The sequence below is a fragment of the Andrographis paniculata genome, unplaced genomic scaffold (genome assembly GCF_009805555.1).
Source record: "Andrographis paniculata isolate CXL003 unplaced genomic scaffold, ASM980555v1 Contig32END, whole genome shotgun sequence".
Classification (NCBI taxonomy): Eukaryota; Viridiplantae; Streptophyta; class Magnoliopsida; order Lamiales; family Acanthaceae; genus Andrographis; species Andrographis paniculata.
This window is the reverse complement of record NW_026137565.1, coordinates 5,190,704-5,207,491: the sequence shown is the minus strand read 5'-3', so window position 1 is coordinate 5,207,491 and position 16,788 is coordinate 5,190,704. Positions and strand designations below refer to the sequence as shown.

General features: G+C 33.5%; 5 protein-coding genes across 6 annotated transcripts; 2 read left to right on the top strand and 3 right to left on the bottom strand.

The window, feature by feature from the left end:
• Positions 1 to 876: 876 nt before the first annotated feature.
• Positions 877 to 1,434, bottom strand: LOC127247388 (uncharacterized). Its single transcript, XM_051269215.1, has one exon. The coding sequence runs from the start codon at positions 1,432 to 1,434 to the stop codon at positions 877 to 879; it is 558 nt and encodes a 185-aa protein (XP_051125172.1).
• Positions 1,435 to 5,229: 3,795 nt separating this feature from the next.
• LOC127248113 (uncharacterized) lies at positions 5,230 to 8,418 on the bottom strand. 2 transcript variants are annotated; one of them, XM_051270298.1, is made up of 7 exons: positions 8,129 to 8,418; positions 7,897 to 8,030; positions 7,593 to 7,762; positions 7,255 to 7,332; positions 6,023 to 6,167; positions 5,468 to 5,921; positions 5,230 to 5,342 (listed from the first exon to the last, which is right to left on the bottom strand). In XM_051270298.1, exons 1-6 carry the CDS (start codon positions 8,247 to 8,249, stop codon positions 5,493 to 5,495), a joined length of 1,077 nt encoding a protein of 358 aa, XP_051126255.1. In that variant the 5' UTR covers positions 8,250 to 8,418; the 3' UTR covers positions 5,230 to 5,342; positions 5,468 to 5,492. The 2 variants fall into 2 exon arrangements, with proteins under 2 accessions (XP_051126255.1, XP_051126254.1); XM_051270297.1 differs by having other exon boundaries at positions 5,230 to 5,921.
• A 905-nt stretch (positions 8,419 to 9,323) lies between these two features.
• LOC127247101 (AUGMIN subunit 4) lies at positions 9,324 to 12,709 on the top strand. The gene is made up of 13 exons (XM_051268813.1): positions 9,324 to 9,637; positions 9,739 to 9,786; positions 9,871 to 9,996; positions 10,290 to 10,634; positions 10,716 to 10,815; positions 11,038 to 11,083; positions 11,266 to 11,359; positions 11,475 to 11,546; positions 11,687 to 11,745; positions 11,854 to 11,922; positions 11,999 to 12,050; positions 12,173 to 12,250; positions 12,326 to 12,709. The coding sequence occupies exons 1-13, from the start codon at positions 9,509 to 9,511 to the stop codon at positions 12,401 to 12,403; spliced, it is 1,296 nt and encodes a 431-aa protein (XP_051124770.1). The 5' UTR covers positions 9,324 to 9,508; the 3' UTR covers positions 12,404 to 12,709.
• A 428-nt stretch (positions 12,710 to 13,137) lies between these two features.
• Positions 13,138 to 14,084, top strand: LOC127248041 (protein translation factor SUI1 homolog). The gene is made up of 2 exons (XM_051270178.1): positions 13,138 to 13,243; positions 13,524 to 14,084. The coding sequence occupies exon 2, from the start codon at positions 13,585 to 13,587 to the stop codon at positions 13,921 to 13,923; it is 339 nt and encodes a 112-aa protein (XP_051126135.1). The 5' UTR covers positions 13,138 to 13,243; positions 13,524 to 13,584; the 3' UTR covers positions 13,924 to 14,084.
• LOC127248039 (calcium-dependent protein kinase 19-like) lies at positions 13,991 to 16,445 on the bottom strand. The gene is made up of 8 exons (XM_051270176.1): positions 15,533 to 16,445; positions 15,320 to 15,463; positions 15,089 to 15,241; positions 14,906 to 15,021; positions 14,657 to 14,824; positions 14,445 to 14,572; positions 14,275 to 14,374; positions 13,991 to 14,183 (listed from the first exon to the last, which is right to left on the bottom strand). The coding sequence occupies exons 1-8, from the start codon at positions 16,182 to 16,184 to the stop codon at positions 14,109 to 14,111; spliced, it is 1,536 nt and encodes a 511-aa protein (XP_051126133.1). The 5' UTR covers positions 16,185 to 16,445; the 3' UTR covers positions 13,991 to 14,108.
• Between the last annotated feature and the right edge of the window lie 343 nt (positions 16,446 to 16,788).

Below are 16,788 nucleotides of genomic sequence, written 5' to 3'. Positions count from 1 at the left end.
TTAATTTTATATCACATAATACTAATAGATATATTTTTGTATTTTTTACTATAAACCAAATATAATACTAATATTAAAAAATTTATGTGCAAAAAATAAACGACAACTTTTTAGTGGGACGGAAGGAATAGTAAAAAATTAGTGGTGTATTCTTTTAGCAAAATAGTTTTTTAAAAAATATTTAATATATCACATATTATTACTTTTACATTCTTTATCCAATTTTTTATATCTTATATATATATATAAATTCGCTTTAAATTATCTCATCAAACAAACACACTCATCTAATAATATTTTGCTATAAATAATTGACATAATAATTTAATCACTATTAATAAATAATCTTAAATATTATTTATTTAACAAATGACAAAAGATAATACATTATCTTTTATTTTGGCACGATATTACACCCAAATAATTATTGAAAATAAAGTTGTTGGTGCGACATCCCTTTCCTTTGCTCGCATCATCATCATATTCTTGTTTTTATTTCAAACTTGGGACTTTTTTTTTAAATCTGAATTAAAATGGTGTTTGATAGTGTAGCCAATATAAATAAATATTAAATATAATATTGTGAATAAATAAATCTTTTCTCACTAAAATATTAAAAAAATATTTATTAAATTTCATGATTTTGCACCAAAAAAAAAAAAGTAATAAATATAAATAATATAACTTAAATACAAAACACCCACACCCAACTTAATTAACATACATAGAAGTCACTACAATGATGATACTACTATATAACAAGTTCACTTTCCAAATTCCAATATATATTTATTATTATTATAAGTTTATAACTATTGCAAAATAAAATAAAAAAAAAAAAAATTGGAATGATGGATCCATGAATTAATTAATTAATTATTGGGGTTCAAGAAACCCAGTTTTGGTAAGAACATCGTTCCTCACCCTGCTCAGGTCTCTTCCTTTGAGCTTCCTCCCGGCGCCTTCCACCACCGAGAACGACGCCACCCGCCGCGCCGCCACCCATTCGTGCGGCGGAATTATCTTCCCTTCTCCGTCCGCCTCCTCCTCCTCCTCGTCGCTCTCCCAGCTGCTGCTTCTGCACCCCTCGCCGCCGCCGCCGGAGTAGGATCCGCCGTAGATTTTGGACCAATCTGGGATGTTGAGGGGAGCCGACCGTTGGATCATTTTAGGGTCCTGTTGCTGTAAAGAAGCTTCCTTTTTGTGGCCGGAATTAGATTTCGGGATCATTCTGGACGCCGTCGGGAGGCGCCTCGATACGGCGGCGGCGGCGACATTAATGATGGGAGAATCTGAATCGGAATCGGCGTCGGAATTATGGTGACGTGGCGCAGAAGCTCCCCAGATGTCAGCCTCGTGGAATTCTTCTTGATCAGTAGTACTAGTGGTCTTCCATCGCCATAATCTGGGGTTGCTGATGTACATATTCTCCATTTTGGAAGATTGATAAGAAGCTTAGGTAGGATTAGGAACCCTAGCTATGGCTAGATAGATAGATCTGTCATTGGTTGAGGAAATTAATTAGGGTTGTGATGTGATATGGTCTGCATACGATCGAGATTCAGTGCGAGATGATTTGATTTTGATTTTGATTGGAAGAATGAATTGCAGTGAGAATATAATGATTGAGGAAGAAGAAGACAAATAACACAAAGGCGATGGAGAAGAAGAATCGAAGAAGAAGAAGAAGAAGAGAAGAGAGTATTGGCCACTGGACATTTTCCATTTCATATATGTATATATATACATATATAAACAAACACTTGTCCTAATTTATTTATTAATGTTTTTTCCAGGCATATGGCTGTCTCCTATTTTTATTTTTTTATTTTAGTTTACTTTTACTTTTATTTTATTTTATTTTATAAAAATATATAAATTTTTTTTAATAAAATAGTGTTTTCTTCTTCCATCGATAAGTTTTTTATTTGATTTTTCATGTGAATTAAAGCATATTAATATTTTCTAAATATATTATGTAATGTTGTAATGTCTGTTTTACCTTTAATATTAAAGTAAAAATATTATAAAAAATATATATATACGTATTTTCGTATTTAGTTAAAAATTAATTTTATTAAAAAAAAAATAAAATATAAAATTTTGATTTGGACATATAAAATAATAAAATAAGAAATTTAGTAGTGGAGGGAAAAAAATATTAATTATAATTGAACAAAAATATTATTATAATAAAACTTCGAAAAACACAGTTTTAGATTTGTTTGTTTGGGATTTGATGTTTTTTTGGTCCATTTTATGAAATTTGTTTATTTTAATTTATTATTTTATCTTATAAAATAGTGTCAAAATATTAAAATACAAATTCAAAATGAAATTAGAATGCATAGGTAGTTTTTATTTTTACCATCAATGATTCAATTTTTCTTAAGAATATTATACTCAATGCTTATTTTTTGTACTCTATAAAAAATCATTTATATCAACTATTTCATCTCAAAATTATTAAAACTATTTTTTGTACTCCATGCATTTTTGTCCAGAGATAAATGTATGAAAGTTTATATATGTATATATATATATATATTATATTATATTTGATATTTATTGTTATTACAAATAAAATAATTAATACAAAAAATTGAAAGATCTAAAAATACAGCCATATACATATATATACACACAGCCTCATGTCTTTTCAGTAAAAAGAACAATTAATTTAATTATGTGGCCACTATGCATGTGTAGTGTAGTGTAGATAGATGCATATTCCACGATATACGAACAAGACTTATTTTATTTATTTTTTATTTTTTTATTATTTTTGCAGCTTTCTGTGCAATTGGGCGATTGGCTTTTTGTGTGTGAGTTTTTTTTTTTTTTTATTTTTTATTTGTAAGTATATAATATTGTTCAATTTAATATTTTAATTAAAATACATATATTTATAAATAATAATAATAATAATAATAATAATAATAATACTTGTTGTTATTTGATTCTTGTAAATAAATAAATAAATAAATAATATGTATGTCATATTGTTCATGTACATTATTTAACACGATGTTATAGTCAGAAAGCCCATTTTTCAAATTCCACGGTTCCTATTCTTTTTTATCTATATACATGTTTCGTATGATGGTAAATATCCTCTTATACATAAAAATAAAATAAAATTACTGTATATATTTAAAAATTTAATTTTTTTTTCTTATAATAATAATAATAAATGAAATTTCTTATAAAATACTTTAATTAGCTGTCAAAAAGCTAAAAACCTATAAAAATATTAAATGACCAACACTTGTATCAAGAGTTTGTTTAATTTTAATTTGAAAGTGAAGTGGTCATTTCAATTTTTGTTTAAATAATATATTGATATTATATAAAATAAAATAAAAAATTATTTTTATTAAAAATTATGTTTAATAAATTGTGAAGTGAAATAAATAAAAAAAAAAAAACAACCATACCCTAACATAAAATATTAGTGGTATGTTTGTTTCGTATTTTAATTTAAAAAATAAAAATTTATTTTAGATATAAAAAATTAAATAAATAATATAAAAATAATAAATATGCATAAATATTATTATAATTTTTTTTAAGAAAAAAAGGAAACCTATACTCTTACTTAATCAATTATATTAAAAGAAGCTAGTGGGACACACAACTTAAGTAATCAAAGGGATATGTTTGCTTACTTTCCAGCCTTATTCATTCCATATATTTTTCAAAATTCTTAATATAAAATTTATAAATAAAATTCTATTTTTGATCACTCATATATAAATATAAATATTTAATATTATTTTTTAATAATATTAATATATTTTAATTATATATATTTTTTTTTATTTTTACTAAATAATATTCATGTTAAAAAATATTTTATTGAAATCGATTCAATAATATAAAAAATAATATTTTGTATTGAATTATTAATTTTTTTTGAGTAGATCAGGTATATATTATCTATATTGTATTTTTTTATAATATCTATTAGAAATTGTTTCATTTTATTCACTTTGGTATTTTTAAATGTAAGTGTTCTATGGAGTATTAGATACAGAGAAATTATTTTGAAATATAAAATTAATATTTTTTATTTAATTATTGATTTTTTTTAACGAATAAAAATACTTAGTATAAATTTTGATGACAAAAAAAATATATATGTTATATAAATTATATTAATGTATATATATATTTTATTTTAGGTGGTAATGTGAGGTTAATAATATTTATGCGAATTATTTCAACTAAAAATAGAAAGTAAATAAACCCATTATATATTTACCAAATACTAATATCTTAAAATTTCAATTTAATCAAACTTTCAATCACAATAGTAAACAAACACAGCCCTTGTCTAGTAGTTTTATATAAATGCTTAAAACGCATGTGGGTAGTGAGATTTGGATAGGTATTAATAGAAGCCGCAGCCGACAAGTTATTTGAAGAATCAATGATCACTGCTACATATATATATATATATATATGTACAACGTATATTGGAATAGTCTTGAGACATTTTAAAAATGTTTTAAATTAAAATTATTAAAATTAAACATTAAAAATTGAAAATTTACACACACAAACATACCCCCAACCAAATACCCGGTCTGCGCGATGGTTACAAGTTTATATGATTAATATAAAAATGTGTTTTTGAAGGTTTTAATAATTATAAAAATAAGTGTATCTATGTATTTATACATAAGGAATTTCTATTAATTCTTTAATAAAATAAGAAATTTTAAACATATATATATAAACATGTTTGTATATTTAAAATAGAGATAACAATAAGATATTTCAAATAATTTCCACTTTTAAAAAAAATTTAAATAAATTTTTTTTTATATTAACAACACAGTGTCTTGTACCAAAAAAAAAATAAAAAATTAATTCTTCTAAAAATGCTAATTAACATAATCAATGACAAGATATGTATTGAAATAATTTTTTTATGTGATATAAATATGTATTTATACAATGTTTTGAATATAAAAGTTAATTTTGATGTAATATAATAAATAAAAAATAGATATTAATTTCATATTTTTTTAAAAAAATAAAATTAAAATAGTAAAATTGAAAATGTAAGTACGACAAAGCAACCACACCCACCCATAGACAGAAATTGGAGTCATAGAGACAATGCATGGTGTGACGTGTATTAGCTGGACCAATCTATACATTCGGCGGCGCAGCCGCCGCCGCCGCCATTCATTGAATCTTGTCCAAACCAAAAAAACAAGATTCAAGACAATCAATCACAATCTTTACCAAATTACAAGATTCATTCAGATTCGTTAGTTTTCTTGAGATTGCAGGTCTCTTCGACAAACATATACGAAATTGGAATTGAACATCTGTACATTAGAAAAACATATTCAGGACGATTAAATTTCACACTAAATCTTCCAAGCACAACACGATGACCCAAAGAAACGACCTTGCACTAATAAAAAGCACAAAGAACAAAAATTCCACTTGCCTTGATTCGTTTTCCAGAAGTTCCCTCACAAATTCCTCGCGACAGATTTTGTAGCCTTCGAAGCAAGAACCAATGCTTTAGCTCTGGTATCCATCATTAACCGTTCCCTCTCGGCGCGTCGCTGATGTTGCCGAGCATTTTTGGCTCTCTTTGGCGCTAACCGACTGTCTCGCTCTACGAACGCTAGCCTAAATTTTTCAGCTATGGACATGTCGGTCGAAGATGAAACTGGTAGGAGAGGCGTTCTAGATGTAGATGTAGATGTAATGTACACAGATACAGCCCAAGTTTTTGGATCGATGTCTTTAACAATCGGGTCATCCAATGCAAACTGAATTAATGCTTCTTGGGGGATTTCGATGCCCCTCAAACCCAAAGGAGATGATCTCGGATTAACTACAATTCGTGGGCATTCTATGGATAACGTCTCCTGCGAATTCTTGTCGATTTTTGGCTGCAAAGAATGAATAGGTGCCGGTCTCAACCTAAACAACAATCCAAATAACAAGCAACGTAGTAATAAAAAACATAAAAGGGAAAGAAGGAAATTCCTACCCACACAAGCCAGCGGAGCGATTGAGCGCCATGAGTCAACGCTTCGGCGTCAAGCTCTTCCCACGATTCCCCCTCGACGTTACTGAGGTTAGGCTTTAAGAAACTCAAGCATATCCGGGCGGTGTTTTCACTCCTCGGGCAGCCTCTGCAATATTAACTTTGTTCATTTCCTGTTATGCATCTCACAGAATAATTGGGCCACTATAATAAAATGATAATGATCTAAAGTAGTGGTCACTTGTTATAACTTGTTAGACCGCGTAGATATGAAGTGTTGCATAAGTATATTCGATGCATCAAACAAAAGAATAGATGGAGGTTGTAAATTAAACCTGATTTTACAATATAAGACCTTATTAAACCGGCACATAATGAAACTCAATATGTTAAATGAGGGTTTAGTACCAATCTCACTTCTCAGCACTGCATGGAGGCCATGAATCTACGAACCTTAACCACTATTTTCGTTCTCAATTGCTATAACCAGCATCGCAATGCAATAAATACATGTACCGACGCTAGCCGCATAGTTACAAAATAACTATCTTCAATGAAATTTGAGGAAGCACATGTGCGTCATAAACATGTGTTTTTCTTGTGTTTCAACCCAGAAAATTGTAACCTACATTTAAGTTGAACGATTCAAAGAAACCATTCAACCATAAATTCTTAGGAATTACAGCCTAGAAGTTTTTCCTTAGAAATTTCAAGTTCAAAGTAGAGGAACATGTCCTATAAAAAGACATTTACAGAAACCTAACCAGCCAAGCTGACGTTCTTGCTATAGAATATAGGTGCAATTTATCCACGAACATCCCGAAATAAATTGATTTGTTCAGTAAAAGACATTTACCAGATTCAAACCACTTCCTGCATTATTGACTGTAATTTTCTATGTATAGCCTAACTAACTCTTCTCTCCCAAAATGCACTTCCCACAGCTCATATCATCTCTCATTAATCTATTGCGGCGTTCCCATAAAACTATTCAACAAGCAATACAAAACACACATATTATCTGTTTCTAATTTCTACATTTTCCACACTCAATAGTTGTCATCCACAGTTATTGCCACTCTGGCTTTTAATACCTATAAAAGTTCTCAAGACCACTGCCAATTAAGACGTCACACACAATGCAATGGATGCATTCAAACAAAAGTGAATCAGAAAATGTGACAGCAGTATTGTAAGATCTCCAAACTACAGCTCTATGGAACGAGAAAACATACCCCCATCTCAAAATCTCGAGCGAGTGACAATGCTGAAGAAGTTGTGAAACTCCTGTTGACGTGAGTCTGCTACACCGACTGGAAAATAACAGCCAAATTAAACATAGATTTGGAACGACATCGTTGAATTACTACACCTATATACACATACGGGTGGGACGTAATCAATTCCCTCAAAACTATCCTGACGACGCGCAACTTTAGGATACCAGAAAACTAACAGGCAAGACACATTATATGTACTATTGATAACCATAGAAGATGTTCGTTCTCAGCTTTACTATATTAAATAGCTTCGGCACAGTTAGCAACAAGAAACAAGATGAACTTTAAGCTACCTAATATCCACAGCTCTCAAGTGTTGGCAGGCATTCAAGGCGCGGCAAAGACCGGAATCGGAAACATCTGAACCAGATATATCAAGTATCTCCCATGAGCTATCTGCCAAGGCAATGAGAACGTCATCATTGAGCAATTTTCTTCTTCTTGCAATAGCCAACAACACCAGCTGTTCCATTACATTCCAAAGTAGCCTAAGATTAGAAGGTTCCCATCGAATCACTAACTAAAAACAGTACAAACCCTAATGAATTGCAACATAACAATTGGTCCAAATCCATTCGAATTCCATTCAATTGCTACCTTAATATCGGGCGGGAAAGCAAGGGCAATCTCAGATAGATCAGAAATAACGTCCTCAAGATTGCTCCCGACAACTCCCAGGCACAAATTTAACAAGCTTGGCGGCGTCTTTCCCTTAATCGACCTCAAGAATTCTGCAGCCAAACACAAACTTCAAAAAAATAAAAATTACTCGCCCAAAAGATTTCAGTATCAGCGGAAACGAACCCCAATGAAAAACGCCGATGCATACCTGATTGACGATTAATTTCAATTGAAAACCCGTCGGTCGATCTTGAATTGCCGGAATTATTGTTCAATTGGAGATTGCGTAAAGAAGCCTGAATGGATTCCTTGGCCTTCCCTTTTTCCATGTAAAAGCAGATATGGGTCAAAGAATTGCCGGCAAACGATTGAAACTCCGCCTGTTCCTTGATCCGGATTTCAGAGTTACTGGTCGTCTTTTTCCTTCAGCTATTTCTCCGCGATTCTATTCGAGCCAACCGCCTCTTTAACTCCTAAATTTATACTCCCTCCCTCCGTTCTCACATATGCGTGAAATACACTGTACTGTAAGGGGTACTATTAATAGATAATTAAAAATTTATATTTTAATTTAATTAAAATTTTTATAAAAATAAAATTAAAGTGTATAATTATTTTTTTTAAAAAAAATGATATGGTACATGAGACGAATAGAAACGTGGACATAACATGCGGGACTGATGGAATATTTATTAATATAAATTAATATTTCGTAATTTTTTTAATTAATATTTATAGATATATCATATATATATTGTCGATTTTAAATAGAAGTATTTTATTATTTATATTTAAAATTGAAATAAAAGTTGTCATTTTTACATACTAAAATGGCAGTGTTTGGCCTGTTTTTGACGTCGTGTTTATTTCGAGTCAAGTATTTTATTAAGTTAACAATTTTTGTTGATTTATTGATAAAATTAAAATTGATTAAAAGTGATTTATATTAAAATTAAAATTAATTTACTTTGATTATATTAAAATTAAAATTATTTTTTTCTCTAAATATATATTAATTACTTTATCTATCCTAGTTCTAATGGCTTCATTTAATTTTTATATTTAATATTAAAAATATTTTTATATTTATATAAATATTTTGTAAAATATCATTATAATAGTATTATAAAATATTTATAAAAATATTTTTAATTATTCACTTATAATAAAATTTTAAATTAAAATAATTTTGATATAATATAAATATGTATTAATTACATATTTTGAATGTAAATTTAATTTTAATGTATTATAATAAATAAAAAATAAGTATTTTAATTTAATATTTTTTTAAAAAAAATAAATTAAAATAATAAAAGTGAAAGACAAATCCCACAAATAATCAATCATATACCCTTTTATCTTGTAGACCAACAAACAAAATAAACCCTTTTTAATTTAAAAAAAGAGGGAAGCAGGCATAAACAGTAGAGTGATTCTTTAAAACGGCGTCGTTCTGGTAGTGTGCATCGCCGGCGAAGTAAAGCACACGACTCATTTTTAGCATTTTGAATTTCGAAAATCGGATTGCCATTGCAACGGAGGACACGCGAAATAGGGGAGGAAAGGGGAGATCTAGCCGAAGGCGATGGCCAAAATTTTGGCAGCGCAAAATCTTCCGGCGGACGTGATCCAAATGATGGATCAATTGGAGCGCCACTGCTTGGCCCCCGACGGCTCACTCATTTCCAAGTCCACCTACTATGATCTCCAGCTCGTATTGAGTTTTTCATCTCTACTTCTGAATATGTTCCTCTTTTTCGTGTTCGCAGTTTTGATTCTTTTAGGGTTTTTTTTTTGGCTGATTTTAAAATGCAGGCCAGAGAAGAAATGTGTAAAGAGAGGCAACGTTACTTGGAAGCGCTGGTAGTTTTCCTCCAATTGATCGATCCTATGAATTGCTGGTTTTTAATTGTATTGATTGTCAGTGGTGTTTGCAAAATCTCGCAGGCGGTGTACATAGAGGCGATAGCGATGGTGGAGGAGTATCAGCAAGCCGTTTCGGTGGCCAATTTGGGCGGCATTCGTGACGTGCAGGGGCTTTACCCGCAGCTCGGACTGAAGAGCCTCCCCCAGGTTTCAGTTTAAGATGATTTGTGTAATAATAAGTGGAAGCATTGTTACCATCGTAGGCTAGAAATCATGTTAATGCATCTATTTACAAGCTTTTCTTGAGTTGTTTCATTAACTTAAAGATATTTATTTGCGTTCATGTTTCTACTTCAATGCTAGATCAATACATGGTTTTTTATATTGAAGTGAATGAAATGAAAATTGAACAAATCAATTATCTGGAAGTTAAATCGACTCCAAAAACAGCTTATGTTTCTGCATTAGCAAAAAGGTGGTTAAAAGGTTTCAATTTTCAGGTTTATGAGACTCTTGAGCACCGGATGGTTGTTGCAGAAGCGGCTCAAAGATTGAGGCTTCCTCTCATTTCTAAAGATGGTGAGATACATGAGGAAGAAATTGAGAAATGGAGTATTATGTCGAGAAGTTCACTTGATAGTACAAGTACTGGTGTCTCAAGCACAAACTCAACAAACTATACTAATGTATCTGCTATTGGGGGAGGAGCTTCTGCAAGCAATTCTTTCTCTGCTGGGGTCACTGATCCATCTGAACCAGAAGTTGGTGGTGTACCAAATAGGTTCCTTGGAATAACACCGTCGTACTTGTGGCAAGCGCATATTCAACAGACACCACTTTCAATTGTATGGATTTTTGGTCACTGATATGATTGCATCATACTTATTGATAGCATCGTTGAATAATTTGATTTCACTGAAATGTAGGACAGTGCTGAATACCAGGTTCTGCTTGCTCGTGAGATTGCCAGTCGCTTAGATGCCAAATGTGATAAACTAGCAGATTCTATTGTAATTGATGACTCTGGTTAGTATACATACTTGATCTTGCCTTATTATTTTGTGGCAGTATGATGAATATTAAAATGCTATGGATCATTGATTACTTATAACTTCATAACCTGTCTTATTTATATTGCTTGCTCTCAATCATTATTTTGTGGTTTGGTTCTTGTCTGTATGTCCAGCTTGTTCATTCTTTATTGTATCTTTACTCTTCTGTGACTATCCTTTTCTTCTTTGGTGCCAGATTCACCCATTAGCCACCAAAATCTGAATTCTAGACTTCCAGAAAGGTCTCTCTCTTACTCCTTTTTTTTTTTTTTTCTTTCTCATCTTTTGACAAGTAACAACATGAATTTGTCTGTCCGTCTCAGCTTTGTCTATTTATATCTGATGTTGCATTCTAAAGATGTGATAATAGTGCTGTTTAAGCTTACAGTTGGAGATTTTTTACGGGTAAATTCTTGTATAACAGAGTGAAATTGATCATTGAGGAGATTGAAAGAGAGGAAGTAGCATGGAGGGAGGATCTCTATTCTTCTGACAGAAAATTTGCAGAGTACTATAATGTAAGCAAGATTTTTTTGTTTATGATGATTTATTCCTCTGCAAATCTTTGATTAGGTTTTTTCCTTAATCAGTCATAATTGCATATATCTTTTAAAAATTCCATTTCTATTGAAGGTTTTGGAGCAGATTTTGGGGGTGCTTATTAAGCTTGTTAAGGATGTAAAACTTGATCATCAGCATAAATATGTGAGTTTCTAATTCAATTGCTACAGAATATACCTGGATCTTATATCTTCTACGCCAAAGAGACTGCTTGAATCATAATGCTATTGTCTTTGAAAAAGCCTTTTGCGAAGATTCTTACGAAGCTTTCTGTAATTTCATAGGATGAACTACAAAAGACTTGGTTGTGCAAAAGATGTGAGACCATGAATGCTAAATTAAGGTTCTGTTTCCATCTGCTTGTTTGTGAATTGAAATGAAAATTATCGTGTAGCATGCCCCTGTTAATATAATTGGCTAACATATTTGCCTTCTTGATTCTTAATTGAAGAGTGTTGGAGCATATTCTCCTGCTCGAAACATACACTACAGACACCATTCCAGCACTCCACAAAATCCGGTTAGCAAACATACTTCCCATATAAACTTCTACGTTGCTTTGTGGATCTTAGTATCACAATTCTGGCTTTGCACAGGAAGTATCTGGTTGAATCAACAGAAGAAGCTTCAACTGCATATAATAAAGCTGTAAGTATGCTACTCTTATTCAATTATTTATTTCAAGTATCAATCTGAGGCATTTCATTGGTTAGTGTCGCCTAAATAAACAGCCTGTGTGGAACCAGTCTGATTGTTGTTTTATTCAACAGATTACAAGACTTAGAGAGTATCAAGGGGTCGATCCTCACTTTGATACCATTGCCAGACAATACCATGACATTGTGAAAGTAGAAAAAATCCCTATCATTCTTTCTTGTTATTATTGTAATATAGAACCTCATGAGAGTGTTTGTCTCTTGCAGAAATTGGAAAATATGCAGTGGACAATTCACCAAGTTGAAATGGACCTGAAACGATTGCCGGATCATTCAGCCGCCTGAATCATCATCGTAATCATACCCCTCTTCATCTTGCTTTTATTTTTTATTTTTTTTAATCGAATCGAATTCTGTGGCAAGTAAGCTGCTGGTGATATCTTACAGGGCAAATTAATCTTATTTGCATATGTATATCTATATATGTAATAGAGTTTGCTGGCAGATTTTTAAGGACCAATTGTATGCATAACATCATTGTTCTTGCCTACCATTTGCATTCACTACTTAAGAGACAATATGTAACATATACTTTAAAATAACAATTCAAAGGATACATATGTGTGTACACATGACTTAGTGTTACCACTATATATTCGTGCAACGTGAAGTTCAATTGTATTTATTGTGTGTTGGTTCTAATTTTTAAATATTTTTTAGTTTATATATATATATAAATCCTTTTTAGAATTTATGATCTAGGTCAAATATTATATTTAAAAAATGAGTTTTTATAAAAAAAAAAAAAAAAAAGGTTCAAGAACAATAAAAAAAATTTATCTTTGAATATATAATTAAAATATATTAATTTTAATCTCAATATAATAGTGTAAACCTCTCTGTCCAGAATGCAACGGAATGTTCGTGAAGCTTACAATCATAACTGTATAACATCACAAATTTGGACCGTCCATTATTTATCCACGCGTTCGGCTAGGATTGTATCCTGAAGCACTTGCGAGATTTCTAGTTCGTTCTCCCAAGGGTTAGTTGGCTTTTTCTGACGCTAAAAGCCTACAAAGCCAAATTTACCGACTAAAAAAATTCTTTATAAATAAACACATACGTTTCTCTCCAGAACATTCATTCTTGGAAGCACCGGACTTTCCCGCAAGTTTTGCAGAGGTATGTATGCTCTTCAGAAAACGATGATTTTTCTCTGATTTATAAGGTGATTTTTTCTTGAAATCCTCTTGAAGAATACGGATGTCAATCTCCGATCGATGTTATGGTGCGATTGTATTCGTATTGGATATCCGAAATTATCATATTTTTTTGACGACTTTCGATTCGACGAAAGAGTATCGATAATCGTTTTGAATAATATGCATACGACTTGTTTCGCCTTCTTATGCTTGTGTTGGTTGTATTATAAGATGATGAAATGCGTGCAATGTTTTTGCAGTTAAAAGGCGTTCGATAGTACGTCGAGAACTTTCCAGAGGAAACGAGAGGAGATATTGTTCATGGTTGAGTTGGACATCCAGATTCCAAGTGCTTATGATCCCTTCGCTGAGGCCAAAGACTCAGGCGCCGCAGGAGCAAAGGATTATGTGCACATCCGCATACAGCAGAGGAACGGGAGGAAGTGCCTGACCACAGTCCAGGGGCTGAGGAAGGAGTTCAGCTACGAGAAAATCCTGAAAGATCTGAAGAAAGAGTTCTGCTGCAACGGCACCGTGGTTCAGGACAAGGAGCTGGGGAAGGTGATTCAACTCCAGGGAGATCAGCGGAAGAACGTTTCTCAGTTCCTCATCTCTACCGGCATCGTCAAAAAGGACGATATCAAAATCCACGGCTTCTAAGGCCAATCACTGTACGTGTTTGTTTCTCTCGGATCTTCGTTTTCTAATGCATTTTATAATCAAGCTCTTGTAAAAATTTATTGGAATACTGTATCGAATCATTGGAGAAAACAGAAGGTCTGATTCAGAACAAATTACAATCAGACAGGAAGACAGATACATTAATGGTATGTTTTTTTGTTGTTCTAGAATAGCTTGGATTGCTGTTGTGTGCCTGTCCTCATCATTGTACAGAACTCTTCATAGTTAATCCGTCCATCCTGCATCAAAATGCTCCACCAGTTCAGATAGATAAAGATAAGATACAGAAAAGGAGAACACAAGTTAGTTGAATTAATCTCTCTCACTGACATTATCACTGTCCACTTCTGCAATGATTTCTTTAATGGTGGATACCTCTCCGATCCCATGCTCCTCCATGGCTGCTTCCAGTTCGTCCCTCGTTATGAATCTGTACCGACAACCAAACATTATCAATCCAATCATTCTCGTAGCCAATAATGTCTACATCCTGTTCTTACCCGCTGCCATCTTTATCGAAGTGTTGGAATGCTTTGTAAAGGTTTTCCTCCCGCTCTAATCGGTGTCGGTGCATCGTAGCTGTTATGAACTCGATGTAGTCGATCGTCCCGTTCCCATCCACATCCGCCTGCAAGAACAATGTGTATCGATTTGATCACAGTTGTTAAGATTGTAGTAAGTGCATTTTGGTTTAGGAGATTTTGCAGGTTACTGCATCCATAAGCTGCCGGACTTCAGCCTCCGTCAGTTTTGATCCGAGCCTTGCAAGCCCGGCTTTGAGTTCCTCGTAAGTAATAGTCCCACTCTTGTCGGTGTCCATATTCGCAAACATCGATTTCAGCCCCTGAATTTCTTCCGCAGATAGATTTTCCGCTATGACCTGGAAAAAATGGTTTTTGATTCATAGATAGTGAGGACTAAACGTGCCTAAAGAAATGCGTAAACATTTTACACAATGTACCTTAAGAGCAAGTTTTTTGAGCTTGTTCATCGCCCGGAATTGCTTCATCCTCGACAGAACTGCGCTGTCGATTGGTTTATCCGGCGCTTCTCCGTCTTCTCTAATCCACGGATGCTCTAAAACCCACGAAACACAACCAGTTTCAAGCCGAGTTTTTTACCATCAATGAATAGAAGATCATACCAAGAACTTCGGCAGCTGTTATCCGTTTCTCCGGATCCTGCGTAAGCATCTTACGAACAAGGTCCTTAGCAGTGTCGGAGATCGATGGCCAAGGTTCGCTTTCGAAATCCACCTGACCTCTCAACACGGTGTCGAATATTCCCTTCTCCGTCTCTGCAAACAAGCACTCCAATCAGTTCATACATGAAAACTAAAAATCAAACAATGGAATGTTTTTAGATGAGAAGTTACCAGCCCAGAATGGAGGCACACCGCAGAGTAAAATGTACAGTATGACGCCGGCGCTCCAAATGTCGGCCTCCTTCCCATATCTCCGGCGAAGAACTTCCGGCGCGACGTAATACGCACTCCCGACTAAGTCCTTGTATACTTTGCCTAATCATTGCCAAAATTATAAGTGATCTGTAGAACATGAATCAGATCTCGTTTTGTTTCTGATCATACCTTCTTCGATGAAGACTGAGAGTCCAAAATCAGTTGCCTTCAATAGAGCGTTGTCGGATTTATCGGAGAGCAGGAAATTCTCTGGCTTCAGATCACGATGCATCACGCCCATGAAATGGCAAATCTGAACGACGTTGACGATGCTCCTGCACATGGAAGCCGCCGCTCTCTCTGTGTAATGACCCTTGGCGATTATCCGGTCGAAGAGCTCCCCGCCGGCGCAGAGCTCCATCACCAGATGCACCGACTGCTTGTCCTCGAAAGCGCCTTTGAACTCGACGATGTTCGCCTGGCCGCTCAGGTGCTGCATAATCTGAATCTCCCTGCGCATGTCCTCCTTGTCGCTCTTCGTCAACAGCTTCCTCTTAGATATCGACTTGCAGGCGTACAATTGGCCTGTCGCGATGTCGGTGCAGAGATGCGTCACGCCGAATTGCCCCTTCCCGAGCTCCTTCCCTAGACTGTACCTCGCTTTTATGTCTTCGTACGGCTTCCCGAGGATCGTCTTCCCTTTCTGTGGCGCCGGCGCCGGAGAAATTAATTGAGCGGCGTAGCCTGGAGACATTGTGTATTGGATCGGTTTTTTCTGCGCTTCTTCTCCGTTCGAGCTTGTGGTCTCCTTCTTCGTTGGTTTGCTCACGCACTTGCCCATTTTCCCCAAAATTGATGGCGATTGCAGAACCAAGGGAGCATTACCTAATAATCGAGGCGGAATTCAGAAATTGGAGGGGAATTCTCTGGTAGCAGATTGAATTGATCAGAGATTCTTCGAATCAAATCGGTTTTCTGCGAAACCCCAAACCCTAACAAGGGAAGGTCAAATTGGACTGAAATGAGGGAGGACTGGTAATGGTGCCGGCGGCTGAGCTTTCGGTTATACCCTTCCAACATAACAGAACATATACGCGGCATTAATTTAATAATAATATAATGATTCATTCTTCAATTAATGAAGGATTCGATGAACATCGTGGTATGATCATTATCATTACTAATTATGATTTTTTTTTAAAATCGATATAACGGGCGGGTCGTTGCTGGCAAGTGCTTTGTTTGCTGTAGTAATTACTAACGATGTCAACGGCTAGTAAATTAATTAACTTTCTGAAATTGACAGATAAGGACACCAAAATATATGAATATGCGTTTTTTTTTTTTTTTTCTTCAAATAATAAAAAAATAAAATTGTCAAAGAAACCGTACCATAATTATCCTCTTTTCATGAATTTTTTCATCAAATAATTTAACTATTTATA

Bases quoted from the DNA above. Each gene is read 5' to 3' on its own strand.
- LOC127247388 (XM_051269215.1), bottom strand. From the start codon at position 1,434: ATGGAGAATATGTACATCAGCAACCCCAGATTATGGCGATGGAAGACC.
- LOC127248113 (XM_051270297.1), bottom strand. From the start codon at position 8,249: ATGGAAAAAGGGAAGGCCAAGGAATCCATTCAGGCTTCTTTACGCAAT. The intron at 6,168-7,254 runs GTATGTTTTCTC...TTAATATTGCAG, and splicing joins CTCGAGATTTTGAGATGGGG to AGGCTGCCCGAGGAGTGAAA. The intron at 5,922-6,022 runs GTAGGAATTTCC...CATTCTTTGCAG, and splicing joins CGCTCCGCTGGCTTGTGTGG to CCAAAAATCGACAAGAATTC.
- LOC127247101 (XM_051268813.1), top strand. From the start codon at position 9,509: ATGGCCAAAATTTTGGCAGCGCAAAATCTTCCGGCGGACGTGATCCAA. The intron at 11,360-11,474 runs GTAAGCAAGATT...TTTCTATTGAAG, and splicing joins AATTTGCAGAGTACTATAAT to GTTTTGGAGCAGATTTTGGG. The intron at 11,547-11,686 runs GTGAGTTTCTAA...GTAATTTCATAG, and splicing joins TTGATCATCAGCATAAATAT to GATGAACTACAAAAGACTTG.
- LOC127248041 (XM_051270178.1), top strand. From the start codon at position 13,585: ATGGTTGAGTTGGACATCCAGATTCCAAGTGCTTATGATCCCTTCGCT.
- LOC127248039 (XM_051270176.1), bottom strand. From the start codon at position 16,184: ATGGGCAAGTGCGTGAGCAAACCAACGAAGAAGGAGACCACAAGCTCG. The intron at 15,022-15,088 runs GTATGATCTTCT...CGTGGGTTTTAG, and splicing joins AACAGCTGCCGAAGTTCTTG to AGCATCCGTGGATTAGAGAA. The intron at 14,573-14,656 runs GTAACCTGCAAA...TTGTTCTTGCAG, and splicing joins TCCGGCAGCTTATGGATGCA to GCGGATGTGGATGGGAACGG.